At 42.7% G+C, this 13,252-nt stretch overlaps 1 protein-coding gene across 3 annotated transcripts; it reads left to right on the top strand.

Moving 5' to 3' along the window:
• Window positions 1–52: 52 nt before the first annotated feature.
• AKAP17A (A-kinase anchoring protein 17A) lies at window positions 53–12,078 on the top strand. 3 transcript variants are annotated; one of them, XM_077343339.1, is made up of 6 exons: window positions 53–266; window positions 790–862; window positions 3,138–4,342; window positions 7,017–7,165; window positions 8,112–8,352; window positions 10,240–12,078. In XM_077343339.1, the coding sequence occupies exons 3-6, from the start codon at window positions 3,536–3,538 to the stop codon at window positions 11,125–11,127; spliced, it is 2,085 nt and encodes a 694-aa protein (XP_077199454.1). In that variant the 5' UTR covers window positions 53–266; window positions 790–862; window positions 3,138–3,535; the 3' UTR covers window positions 11,128–12,078. The 3 variants fall into 3 exon arrangements, with proteins under 3 accessions (XP_077199454.1, XP_077199452.1, XP_077199453.1); XM_077343337.1 differs by lacking the exon at window positions 790–862; XM_077343338.1 differs by lacking the exons at window positions 53–266; window positions 790–862 and having other exon boundaries at window positions 915–4,342.
• The last annotated feature ends 1,174 nt before the right edge of the window (window positions 12,079–13,252 follow it).

Raw genomic sequence — 13,252 nt, 5'->3', positions numbered from 1 at the left:
CCCCACCCCCCGTCCAGACACACAAACAGAGAGACACTTCCGGCCGCCCGATCCATCCCTTCCTCCCGCCGACTTTGCTGGCGCATCGCCGGAAGCGGAAGCGTTTTTGTTTTGGTGGCGCTAGGCAATGTGGGAAGGCCGGTGCCGCGCGCGTCAGCCTTGGTCGGCGGGGGGGAGATCGGGGAGGGCTTCGCTGGCTCCTCTCCGGGGCTCCTGAGGAGCGGGCCAGGCCAGGCCAGGAGGCCGGGTCGCCATAAGAGCCCGCGGTGAGTCCCCCCGCACTGGCCCCGCTAGCTGCGCAAAGGAGGGCATGCCTAGCCCCCCACCCCGACCCCTCTGGCTCTCTTCCCCGGGGGGGGGGGGGATCGCGGCGTCCTCGTCCTCGCAGCCGCTTCGGGGCCTCCAGGGAATGCCTTAAGCCCCCCGCCCCGACCCTCACTCTGGGCATCAACGGACCCCCCCCCCCCCCGTGTGCTTCCCGTGGTGCCTCCGAAACATCCCAAAGCCGCCCTGTACAATTGTGCTGTCTTGTTGGGGCTGTTGTTCCAGGGGCAGCGGGGCGTTTCAGACCCCCCCTCGCCCCCCATGGTTTCCCTTCTTTGTTTATTCTCTTATGCCCATCTCTTCTCCCCCCCCCCTCCCGAATTGCTCGGCATGTTACACCTGCTAGTATATTTTCTGCTTTCCCTGGTCATCTTGAAACCCAGGCTATGACACGACCCATTTTACCACGTTTGTATTTTTGTTATTTTCCTCCTCTCATTGTCTGTTTCTGTCTCTCATTTGTAGTATGTTCAGAGGCAGCGTGCAGAAAATACTAGTTCTTGGAGCAAAGAGCTGCAAGTGGCCATCTGTCTATATGGTCTGTTCGATGATTGGGGAGTGGCCATTTTGGTGCTTAGTCTGGTCCGGCAGTTCTAGCCTTTTTACAGTTAAGGTTTGAAAGCTTGGCTATTCACCACATCTTTATGCCAAACCAAATTTCACAAGAATTTGAAGGGTGTATTGCAATTAGTGTGCAATCACACCAATTTCTCTGTATTATTTTTCCCATTATAAACTTGTATACCACTTTTCAGATTTGAAATGATAAAAATAGCAACATTGTATTGTACTTCTCTGTGTTGCTTCCTATTTCTCTTTGCTGCTTCCAGCAGCACCTTGTTCTCTGTGTCATTTCCATCCAAATTTTCTCCCTAAGGGGGACTCAAACCAGCTGACATCACTTTCTTCTCCATTTTATCCTCACAACAATGTTGTAAGGTAGGTTAGCCTGAGAGAAGAAGAAGAAGAAGAGTTGGTTCTTATATGCCGCTTTTCCCTACCCGAAGGAGGCTCAAAGCGGCTTACAGTCGCCTTCACATTCCTCTCCCCACAACAGACACCTTGTGGGGTGGGTGAGGCTGAGAGAGCCCTGATATCACTGCTCGGTCAGAACAATTTTATCAGTGCCGTGGCGAGCCCAAGGTCACCCAGCTGGATGCATGTGGGGGAGCGCAGAATCGAACCCGGCTCGCCAGATTAGAAGTCCGCACTCCTAACCACTACACCAAACTGGCTCTCCAGAGTGTGACTGGACATCTTCTGTGGGTCACCCAGCAGTCTTCCATGGCAGAGTAGGATTTTAGATTTGGGTCTCCAGGATTCCAGTCTGACACTACTGTACCCACCACAGTTTCTTCCGCAGCAAGTTTTAAGACAAAACTTTATTGTTATAAAGAGGGGATGGGGGACACTTTTAATAATAGAATTTATAATAAATACAAACCATTTAATATAAAAACTATAATCCTCTGTTAATATTGGTAACCTTGAATTTATTGTGCTCTTATGTAGGTGCTCTTCACTTGTACATCCTGGTTAATTCTGTAGTATGTCAAATGTCCTGATGAGACTGTGGATAGTGATGTCAAGGAAAATGGGTTGTATCTCACTGTGCAACTCAACATTATTTTTAGCATTAAAAAAAATAGATTGGACTTTACAGTGTTTTTTGTTCCCAGTATAGCTGTTTAAAGTAGGTACCATTGGTCATGCATGACAAAATAGTATACCTTAGCATATTTGAATGATTCTGTTTATTGTATTGATGTAATTAAATTAAATTTGATAGAGAATGTAATGTTTCATGCAGCTGTCTTCACAAAAATCTTACTGAATTGGGAAGTATATTCAATCTGCTATGGGTTTTTATAGGTCAGAGCACCTGACCTGTTTGAGTCTGTGGGCACCTTGGGAATTGTGACATAGTGTGTGTGGGGGGGTACAGCTACATAAGTAACCAACCATTGCTGGAGGTGCAGGCCCAGGGTTGGGCTCTTTGGTGCCCAAAGTGGCCGGTCTCTCCCAGCACAGCCAGAGCTCCACATCTGTTTGTGTGCACCCACCGACATGCTGACGCCTGTGGCTCCCCCCCCCCCCCCCGTGCAGTGTGGCGCTGGCCGTGTCAGGAGAGACCAGCCGCTTGGGGTGCCAAAGCACCCAACCAACCCTAGTAACAAATTAGCTGTTGTAGGTTACATTCAGTCACACAGTGATGATCCTGTTTATAAAACATTCCCAGCCAGTCAAGGCTCTGTTGGCCAGTTAGATACCTCATTGGGCAAAAGCTCCATCTAATCCCATACATTTTCTAAAACCACGGTGGGTTGAAGGAGAGTTGTTGCCAGGTGCCATGGCACTTATGGGCACCACTCTGCAGAGCCCTAATATAGGTGTTAAATATGTAAATTTGGGTTAATTCCAAGGGCTGTAATTTTGTGCCTAGTTGTTAAATACGCTGAGGTTGATGCTTGAAATACATCTTTTTCATATAATTTCATTGTATAGATTTTTTGGTATGTGAATACTTTAGTAACTTGATAGCTATTGTGATGTAGTGGTTAGCACCTAGGATGCGGGAGTTTTCAGACATAAATCTTCCCTTTGCCTGAGAAGCTTGTTCGGTGATCTTAGGCTTATCTACACACAATCGGCCGGTAACGTACCTCAAAGGCTGTTGTGAGGATAGAAAGATGTAAGCCACTGTGGACTCTGTGGGGAGAAACACATGGTGTGAAATATGATTATCTTTAAATAACACCTTCATCTCATTTGATGAAAACAGGCAAGACTAATTCTTTTTCAATTTCTTGCAGAGCAAAAGCATTCCATTTACTGCAAAGATTGGCATTCTGTTCATATGGCTGTGATCCATTACGGAACCTTGCACGCTGTCTGAAGGCAGAGATTCTCAGAGGGCTGTTGCCTTTTCTGCATTTTCGGTGTCTTGTCGAACACAATTGACTTTTGTATTTCTTTTGCTGTTCCAGCACAAGCCGGGTTTGTGTGGCAGTATTTGTTGCTCGCAAACACAGTGTGGCTAGCAGAGAGAATCAGTTCGTTCATGGTCTTTGTGTGATATGTTTTGACAGATTTTAATGGAACTTAAACCAAGACAGGCCTTGTTTTAAGTCCTCCTCTCCAAAGTCTTAACTGTTGAAATGTTCATTTATTCAAAGAAAAGGACCACTTTCATCCATTGTCTACAAGATAGATGAGCTTACATTTTCCTTTGCTAGCTGCTTTATTAATTGCAGGTATGGCAGCTGCTACAATAGTTCATGACACTTCAGAAGCAGTTGAGCTCTGTGCCCCTTATGGGCTTTACCTTAAGCCCATTACCAAAATGACCATCAGTGTGGCCCTTCCTCAGTTAAAGCAGCCAGGAAAGTCCATTTCTAATTGGGAGGTAATGGAACGGCTGAAAGGAATGGTGCAAACTCACCAGTTCTCAACTTTGCGGATTTCAAAAAGCACCATGGATTTCATCCGCTTTGAAGGAGAAGTAGAAAATAAGTGTTTGGTTAAATCCTTCTTGGCTTGCCTGGATGGGAAGACTATCAAACTCAGTGGTTTCTCAGACATTTTAAAGGTTCGTGCAGCAGAATACAAACTTGATTTTCCTACTCGACATGACTGGGACTCCTTCTTCCGTGATGCAAAAGATATGAATGAGACTCTGCCAGGAGAAAGGCCTGACACTATACATCTAGAAGGTTTGCCTTGTAAGTGGTTTGCACAGAAAGATTCTGGCTCAGAAAAACCAAGTGAAGAAGTTCTTATCAAGGTTTTTAGTAAGTTTGGTGAGATACGCAATGTGGATATACCCATGTTGGACCCTTACAGGGAAGAAATGACTGGCAGAAACTTTCATACTTTCAGCTTTGGAGGCCATTTGAATTTTGAGGCTTATGTTCAGTACCAGGAATATGCAGGTTTCATCAAGGCTATGAACGCTTTACGTGGAATGAAACTGATGTACAAAGGGGATGATGGCAAAGCCGTGGCTTGTAACATAAAGGTGAGTTCCCGTTGACCCATTTATACCTGATTACTTTGGGATGACTGTTGCATGCTCTTCTGTATGCTCTGTTGTCTGGTACCCATTCTGAAACACTGCTTTGGGAACACATCCTGTTGATGGTTTCTTTTGGAAAGTTGATTTGATTTCATTGTCAGGGACAGGATGGAGGGATCATGTTATCCCAGATGCTAGGAGAGGTGCAGTGGCTGTAAATTTGTTTTCTGGCAGAATTCAGGTTGCTAAATCGTACCTTTAAACGGCTTAGGGTCAGGGTACTTGCAGGACTGATTCCTCCCATATTGTCTAGCCCAGTGGTCCCCAACCTTTTTGAGGCTGGGGACCGGCAGGGCAACTGTCCGCCCGCGCATGCGCGGCCGCGGCCAAAATCGCGCATGCACAGCCCTGATTCCCTCTCTCCCCCCCCTCCCGCAGTAAGAAGCTTCCCGGGCCGCAAGCTTGCGGCCTGGGAAGTTTTTTACTGCAGGGGGGGGCAGGGAGAGGGAGCCGCGGCCCGGCACTGGGCCACGGGTTGGGGACCACTGGTCTAGCCTGCCAGCTAAAATCTTCCTCTAGAGCCCTGCTCTCTGTACTTTGCCCTTCAGAGATGAGGTGGATGGCAAGCACAGGCAGCACCTCACTTATGGAACACCCTTTGTCTTGAGGCTCTTCTGGTGCCTTAGTTGCTTTCTTTTAGGCATCAGGCTAAAAAGGTCCCGTTATCCCAGACCTTTAATTAAGAGTTGATCTTTTAACACTTTCAGCCTTTCTGTGGGTTTTTTAAAATGTTATATGTTTTTTATGCTGGGCTGGATTTTTTATGTGGATTTTAATATCTTTGAACATTTTGTTTTAAGCCACTGCAGATGGGCTCCTGTAGAAGCAGCATAAACATTTTCTAAATAAACAGTTCAGTGTTAGAAGTAGTTTTCTTTGTTGCCTTTCTTGGAAGTTTGGATATGTTTACATATTTATCTGGAATTTATGTATCACCTTTCCATAAATACAGCTGTTGACAGTGCATATAATGCAGGCCTCCCTAAAAAATGTCATTCCAACACATCTTGTAAGAGAGGTTATTATAACATTGTCTACAAGTACATAACTTGTCCAAGAACCTTTTGCATTCCTGTTAATCCTTAGAAAATAGAACACATTTCTTGTTCCTTTCTTAAGGTTAATGTTAGAATTTTCTTTGATGCACCAGGAATGTTTTCGTCTCACATAAAAATTATTGCACCCCGACATATGTTTGTTCATATTTAAAACTGCTCAAAGCTAGAATAATACAAGATGATGCATCTCTTGTGTAGTTAATCATAGAGTCATAGAGTTGGAAGGGACCTCCAGGGTCATCTAGTCCAACCCCTGCACAATGCAGGAACTTACAACTGTCTACCCACCCACCTCATAAAATTCATAAAATTAGCATTTTTGTCAGATGACTATCTAGCCTCTGCTTAAAAATTTCCAAAGAAGGAGAACTCACCACCTCCTGAGGAAGCCAGTTCCACTGAGGAACTGCTCTCTCTGGAACTACTTCTGGATGTTTAGCTGGAAATTCTTTTGAATTAATTTAAACCCATTAGTTCTGGTCTGACCCTCTGGGGCAACAGAAAACAACTTTGTTCCATCTTTTATATGACACCCCTTCAAGGATATGAAGATGGCTATCATATCACCTCTTAGTGGTCTTCTCTTCAGGCTAAATAGACCAAGCTCCCTCAACCTTCCCTCTTATGACTTGGTCTCCAAACCCCTCACTACCTTTGTGGACCTCCTCTGGACACACTCCAGTTTCTCTACACTTTCATTGTGGTGCCCAAACTGAACACAGTATTCAAAGTGAAGTCTAACCAGAGCGGAGTAACTTCACCTTGAGTGATCTGGACACGATATTTCTTTTAATACAGCCCACAATCCTGTTTGCCTTTTTAGCTGCTGAGTCACACACTCATGTTCCAGTGTATGGTGTCCCAGGACTCCCAGAACCTTTTCCCACATACTATTGTTAAGACAATTTTCACCCATCTTAAAGTGATGCATTTGATTTCTCCTACCTAAATGCAGACCTTTGCATTTTTCACTATTGTAATTAATCTTATTCAGTTCAGCCCAGTTGTCTAGCCTGTGCTGCATTTTATTAGTTTCACTTTTCTAGGCTGCCCTGTCTTTTCACACCCAGCCTGAAACAATGGCTGTTTTAGGTCCCTTTGCTCCTTGTGTTCCTTTGTTCTTCTTGCCAGTAAATCAAAGACAAGAGAGAACTCTGTCAAGTTTTTATGTTCTCAGTCCCACATGAAAAACCTTTAAAATATTTTTGTTGGCTTAAGGCGAACAGCTGTGGTTAAAGAATAACAGGAATACAGTATCTCTAGATGATAAGAATGCAAATAATTATTGCTAAAGGATGTGTGCTAAGAGTCTACTAGGCTATTAATATTGCATCCTAAAATTATTATTTAAATTTATTTCCTGCCACTCCCAAGAATGGCTCGTGGCGGGTTACACATTGTCGCCACTAAAACCCTAATGAAACCCTATTAAAAACAATATGGGACATAAGTACAATAAAACCAAACAGGCAAAAACATGGTGGTATTATTCAATTCTCCGATCCCCCCAAAATGTATGTTAATTTTTTTTAACAAAATGTACATTTGTGCTTGTAAAGGTTTCATTTGATTCAACAAAACACTTGAGTGATGCTTCAATTAAGAAACGTCAGCTTGAACGGCAGAAGCTTCAAGAGCTGGAAAAACAGAGAGAAGAACAAAAACGCAAAGAAAAAGAAGCTGAGGAAAGGCAAAAGGAGGAGGAAAGGTAGACTAAATCTCTAAACATTTCTAAAATTGTAAAATATTTCATACTCTTGGCATATCCTTTTTGGGGGGGTGAGGGTTGATTGCTCACGAGAATAGTCTGAACTGTGCATATAAATATATATTCTTGACCTTGTTAATAAAAGTATAGTTTAAGGATACTAATGCAGGTTGATGAAAATGGGAGAAATTCTGCACAGTAGCTGGTCTTTCGGCCTGGCTTTTAGCACTGAAATACATCTCGGGTTACTGAAGTGAAAAAAGCCCGCAGTTTTCTGCAACATTACTTCAAGGTGGTACCACTGGTATTGTGGCATAAAGACTGCAGCTTTGTCCATTCTCTAAATGTCTTATCCTTTATTCCTCAAGATGTTTGCTGATGTGTTAGCAGTAAGAAATTTTAAAGGACTGTGGAAAGATTTAATGTAAAAAGCCACCCATAGAATGACTGCTGGATTGTAAATCATTGTTCCATTAGCTCATTATTTATCATTTCTGGTACAGAAACCTCTCACTGTAAGCACCCTGCCTGGCATCCAAACTGAAGTCTTTCTTTATTAAAATCTCACCGAAACATCTTGGTTTTCATATCCGACAGGGTGTCTTTTCAAAGTCATATTTTTGCCAGATTGAAGACATGTGGTCTTTTACGCAAAGCATATAAAAATGTACACAATAAGGAGGGGGGGGGATAGTTTTGTTTCATATATGTTCTAGGACAAATCTTTCTTTGTATTCTGAGGTGGCTTTCTACTTCCACTCTTCACTCTGGTATTTTGTTGAGTTTTGGCTGTTTTTGCGTGAAACAAAGTTCTGTTGAAATTGGTAGAACTTAAACTTCAAGTGAGTGTGTATAGTGCTTAAATATTCATGTGTCTTTTGGTTGAAGCATCATATAAATCCTGAAACTGTAAACTTGTTGTAACTTACATGACATGCATCTTTAGGAGACAGAAGGAACTTGAGGAACTGGAACGAGAAAGAAAAAGAGAAGAGAAATTGCGCAAGAGAGAACAGAAACAAAAGGATCGTGAAATTCGTAGGAACAAGAAAAGGCTTGAAAAATTGCAAGCTGAAGAGCAGAAAAAATTGCAAGAAAAAATAAAACTAGAAGAGAGAAAGCTTCTTTTAGCTCAAAGAAATCTTCATTCCATTCGGCTAATTGCTGAGCTGCTGAGTAGAGCCAAGGTAACCTAGTTTGAGCAAATTTTCATGGACAAGCCGCCATACAAAACCATGCATATCAATTGTCAATAGCTTATCCTGATTTCAGGCTTTCCTATGTGCATAATCAGTTCCTGCTCAGTAACGTTCTTAAATAGTGCCAGTGACTCTCTGCTTTGGTGATAGGCAAGCAACCCTATCCTCTTGTCTTTACATTTTTTCTTGTATGGAAAGCAAGTAAGGCCTCGTTAAACATGCACACATAAACTTGGATGCTCTCACGTGTGGTGCAGTCAGTGCAGATTTATTGCTGGGAAAACTTGCAGTAAATGCAGCTGGGTGTCTGGGATCCTCAAACTCTCCTTAGCATCCCCACTCTATCCACTTTCCAACAAGGGGTAGTGGCCTGGCATTGACATGGACAGGAAGCAGGCTAGCAACTGCATGCAGCATTGCAAAGATTGCTAAAAAGGCTGATTGTTTGCTATGGTTAAGGAAGGTTTCATGTATACATGTTCTCAGTCACCAATCTTTTGTGGCTGCCTATCAATTTAGGACATGAATAATGTTTATCAAACGGCTACAATCCAAACAAAATCCCTTAATTTGAGAATAAATACTAAACATCCTGTATCTTTATTATTCTCCAGTGCCTGAGGCTTCTTGAAGCTGATATATAAGCCATTCATGCCACCAAACAATTGATTGCATGCACAAACTTTTATTGTTAACCGTTGAGCAGTATAGAATATAATTCAGTTGAAATAATCTTCTGAACTGACTTCTTAAATGTTGTCCATTGTGGGGGATATTGTTTGCCTTGTAGGAACTGTCTGCGTAGAGCCTGCGTATCTGAAGGACCACCTTTCCCACTATGTTTCCCAGAGAGCACAACACTCTGTTAACACCGATTTCTTGGTAATCCCTGGCCCTAAAGACATTTGCCTGGTCTCAGCTAGAGCCAGAGTCTTTTTGGCCCTGGCCCCAATGTGATGGAATGATTTGCCACTTGATATCTAGGCCCTGACAGAGCTGCCAACGTTCTGCAGGGCCTGCAAAATAGCACCCTTCCCCAGGCGTATGGCTGAGTCTGTGGCTGACTGAATTCTAAGGCCCTCTATCCTTCTCCTTGGTTCTCCCCCCCCCTTTATTTTATTTTATAGCATGTCCAGTCAAGGCAGCCAGCGGAGGTTGTTTAAGAGGGTAGAGGAAGGAAACTGGTTTTTAACTTTGTTTTTATTATTGTAAACTGCCCTGAGCTCACTTGTGGGGAGTCGCGGTATAGAAATTTAATAATTAATAACAATAGTAGTAGTTTGGAATGAAAACCATTAATTCTTATAGTTTGGTATTTCTGTTCTTTGAAGGAAATAATTGGTTGTATCAATCTACTTTTTTGGTCAGGCTCACAGACCGCTCTTCCTTACTGTGGCCACCATCCCAAATGGCATATTGTTATGGTCCCCTGGCATAGTCTTTGGGTTTGGTGTGAGGAAAGCCCCCTGCACCCCATTTCACCTGCAGAAAACCTGGTCAGCACCTGGGTCAGGTGATATCAATGGCCCTTCTTCCAACCCCCATTACTAGAGGGTTTGGGGGATGGGTGATTGTTAATACCACCATGTTCTGTACTGTTATTGTTATTATGTTCAGTATTTTAATGGGTTTTTAATTGGGTTTTTTAACAGTTTTTAACCTGTCACGAGCCAGTCTCAGGAGTGGCGTGGAATAAATTAAATAATAATAATACAACAACCCATTATCTGAAGTTGAGTATTTATTTATACAGGCCCTTTTAAAAAACATGTTATCCCTTATAAAGGCTCTCTGAACTTGTGCATGATTGTCCTACAATGAGAATATTTTCATACAGATGTTAATGTCACTTTCCTCTTTCCACATTGGTCTCAGGCATTAAAGCTTCTGGAACAAGAACACAAGGAGGAAAAGGTCCGCCTTCAGCAGCTCGAAGAGAAGAGGAAACTGCAAGAAGCTGAGCTTCGTCGTGTAGAGGAGGAAAAGGAGAGAGCTCTTCGACTGCAGAGGAAAGAGAGGGAATTGAGAGAGAAACTGTTAAGCAACCTCATGAGCAAGAAAATAGAAGCAACCCATTTGAAAAGAATAGAACTTAATACTTCTCCTTTGAAAGCAGTTGGGAGTGTTTCCCACTTTGTCACATCTACCTCAGCCCCGGCCGTCTTGGCCAGACCCACCCAGTGCTTTCAAAACAACGTATCATCTAATGAAAGCATCAGTCCTCAGCTGAAATACCTAAATGGAAGTTTTCAGGAGGTGGTTCACATCAATGAACCGAAGACTATTCTCAATAACAGAGAGTCTGTTTCTGAAGGAAGTAGCTCAGGTGTCCTTTCTTGCATCCCTGTCAATCAGCAGTATAGGAGCACATCAGAACATGACCAGAAAACATTAAAAAAAGACTCATTGATTGAACAAGACAAGTGTAACAGAGAACCAAGTAAGGGGAAGAGTCATTCTAACAAGGATGTGCATAACCATCAAAGCAAAGAAAGAGCTGAAAAGTACAGAAATAGGAGAGACTTAAGCAGCGAGGATGAAAAATACAAAAAAGATAGACACCGCCACAAAAAATATGCTGCAAAAAGTAGCAGTCCTTGCCAGAGAAGCTTAAGTCGAGAACATGCACGAGAGAGGCGATCCCTTAGTAGAGACAGGGAGCAGGATAAAAGAGGGTGCAGTCACGGTCACAAGAGCACAAGCAAGAAACAAAAACACGAAAAGAGATCTTTGAGCAACCAAAGAAACTCTTGGAGTAGGTAATTAAAATGACTTGGCCTTTTTATAAGGGCTATCTCAGGCAGGACTGGAATGGATCCTCTGTGGGAGAAGGAAAAAACCCTGATGGTTATTTTACTTGAATATAGTTTTATGGAGACAAAATGCATATATAACCAGGCATTTTGAAATGTTCTTTTGTGACTTCTCATCTGTCAACTCTGCTGGCTTACTACAATCCCATACCTTCTGAACATTCTTGGTCACACTTTGACTTTCATGGTCTTCATGCACTTCTTCCACTGGATCCCTCTTTAAGATACAATCACAACAGCCTGTCTTTCAGAAACTAGCATGTGTATGTTTTGAGAAAGAAACATGAACTTAAGTAATTATGTTCTTGACTCATATGAACTCAACAATTCAGTGCAGGATGTTTTGCTACCTGAGTTGGTGCTAGATGCAACCATAAAGGCAAACCTATTTTTATAAAGTGGCTCTTGAGGAATGCATATTTAATGGTGTGATCTTGGGCTGAGATGGTCATGGTATTCAGTTCTATTATTCAATGTTCCAGAGTTCTGTTCTGTTTAAAATACACCCACATACACACCGTCAAAGAGCTTAGAGCCTTGGTGGAAGTACACATGGGGCTGCTGTAGTATTTAATGTTCAACTATTTTGTTCATACTGTTGGTTTAAATACCTCTCATGCAGTTGCACGGACATCTGTCTTTTGATAGTGGGGCCTTCCTGCTAAATTATTTTTACTTGTAATGTTCAGGTTCATAGTTGCTATTTCTCTTGACTGTTTATAATATCTTTGCTTCTGGAAATGAAGTTCAGGAATTTCCCCCAAAAAGAAGTTAGCATTGCCCTGCAAAAACCAGCTTTTTTTACCTTCTGATGGTAAAAACACAAAAGCCATTGCAAATGAACCCAAACCGCTATTTCATATATCAATACATTAAAGTTCTGTACATTTACTGCATTAAATCAGATCTTATTTGTGTGTGTTCTGATCGTTACCGGGTTGTCCCAATACCTTTTAATATGAAATGAAAGTAATCTTCGCAATAAGATAACAGAATCATGGAAATGTTTCAAGGAAGCCTTCTCATGGTTCTTTGATTTCAGTTATAGATTGCAATTACAGAGTGCTTAGATATCAGGGGGGAAAATTTCACAGTCAGAGTAGTTCAGCAGTGGAATAGGCTGCCTAAGGAGGTGGTGAGCTCCCCCTCACTGGCAGTCTTCAAGCAAAGGTTGGATACACACTTTTCTTGGCTGCTTTAGGATGCTTTGGGCTGATCCTGCGTTGAGCAGGGGGTTGGACTAGATGGCCTGTATGGCCCCTTCCAACTCTATGATTCTATGATTATATTCTATGTGTCCTTCTCAAACATCTGTTGGGGGGCATTCTTTGTTGGACACAACTCAATGCACATCTTAATGTTTCAACTAATTGTTCTAGTATTGCGAGTGTTCTGCATCATGTTCACATATGCTCTAGGTGGGTTATGCATTCACAGTTTTCAATCATCAGATCACCGATGATGTTTAAAACTTTTTAAAACATGTGTTGGGGGGTGGGGTTGCCTACCATAGTAGATTGAAGTTATGGATTCTGCTTTCCCCAAGCGGGAGAGTACTTCATCCATTGTACTCGGAGCTTATTGGTAGGCTGTGGTCAGCAATACCACCTGACTGGCACATGCTGCTGACACAGAGCTTCATGGGAATTGTAGTTCGCAGGCTTTCCGTTCAGCCATTCCTGTAAGACAGCTCAGGGGAGGAGACAGAAACACAGTATGTTTATGCACACCAGAAAGTGTCCCTGGGAGCAGCTTATAAGAATGAATTAGCATAGCATATTTGCAATATTGTGAGGATCACCACAGAAAATGCCATGAAGGGTGAATGCAATGCATAATCAGAAATATTCCAGTGGTTTTCCGTGGTGAAACCGCCACATACAGAATCAGAAACTGAAATGTCACTGCTTCCAAACATCTGGCATATAGTCAAAGGCTTCTGATTTTCTCTAAGTTACAAACTTATCTTTAAACCGCCTAAATAAATGGTTAAGGAGTTCTAAGGCGGGATGTGTCCGTGATGAGGAAGGGTCCGGATTGGACCCTTCCTCAGGACAGACAATCGGAGGGACCAA

The sequence above is a fragment of the Paroedura picta genome, chromosome 6, assembly GCF_049243985.1.
Source record: "Paroedura picta isolate Pp20150507F chromosome 6, Ppicta_v3.0, whole genome shotgun sequence".
In the NCBI taxonomy this organism is placed as follows: domain Eukaryota; kingdom Metazoa; phylum Chordata; class Lepidosauria; order Squamata; family Gekkonidae; genus Paroedura; species Paroedura picta.
This window is presented reverse-complemented; position numbering and strand designations above follow the sequence as displayed.

Bases quoted from the DNA above. Each gene is read 5' to 3' on its own strand.
- AKAP17A (XM_077343337.1), top strand. From the start codon at position 3,536: ATGAGCTTACATTTTCCTTTGCTAGCTGCTTTATTAATTGCAGGTATG. The intron at 4,343-7,016 runs GTGAGTTCCCGT...GTGCTTGTAAAG, and splicing joins CCGTGGCTTGTAACATAAAG to GTTTCATTTGATTCAACAAA. The intron at 7,166-8,111 runs GTAGACTAAATC...ATGCATCTTTAG, and splicing joins AGGCAAAAGGAGGAGGAAAG to GAGACAGAAGGAACTTGAGG.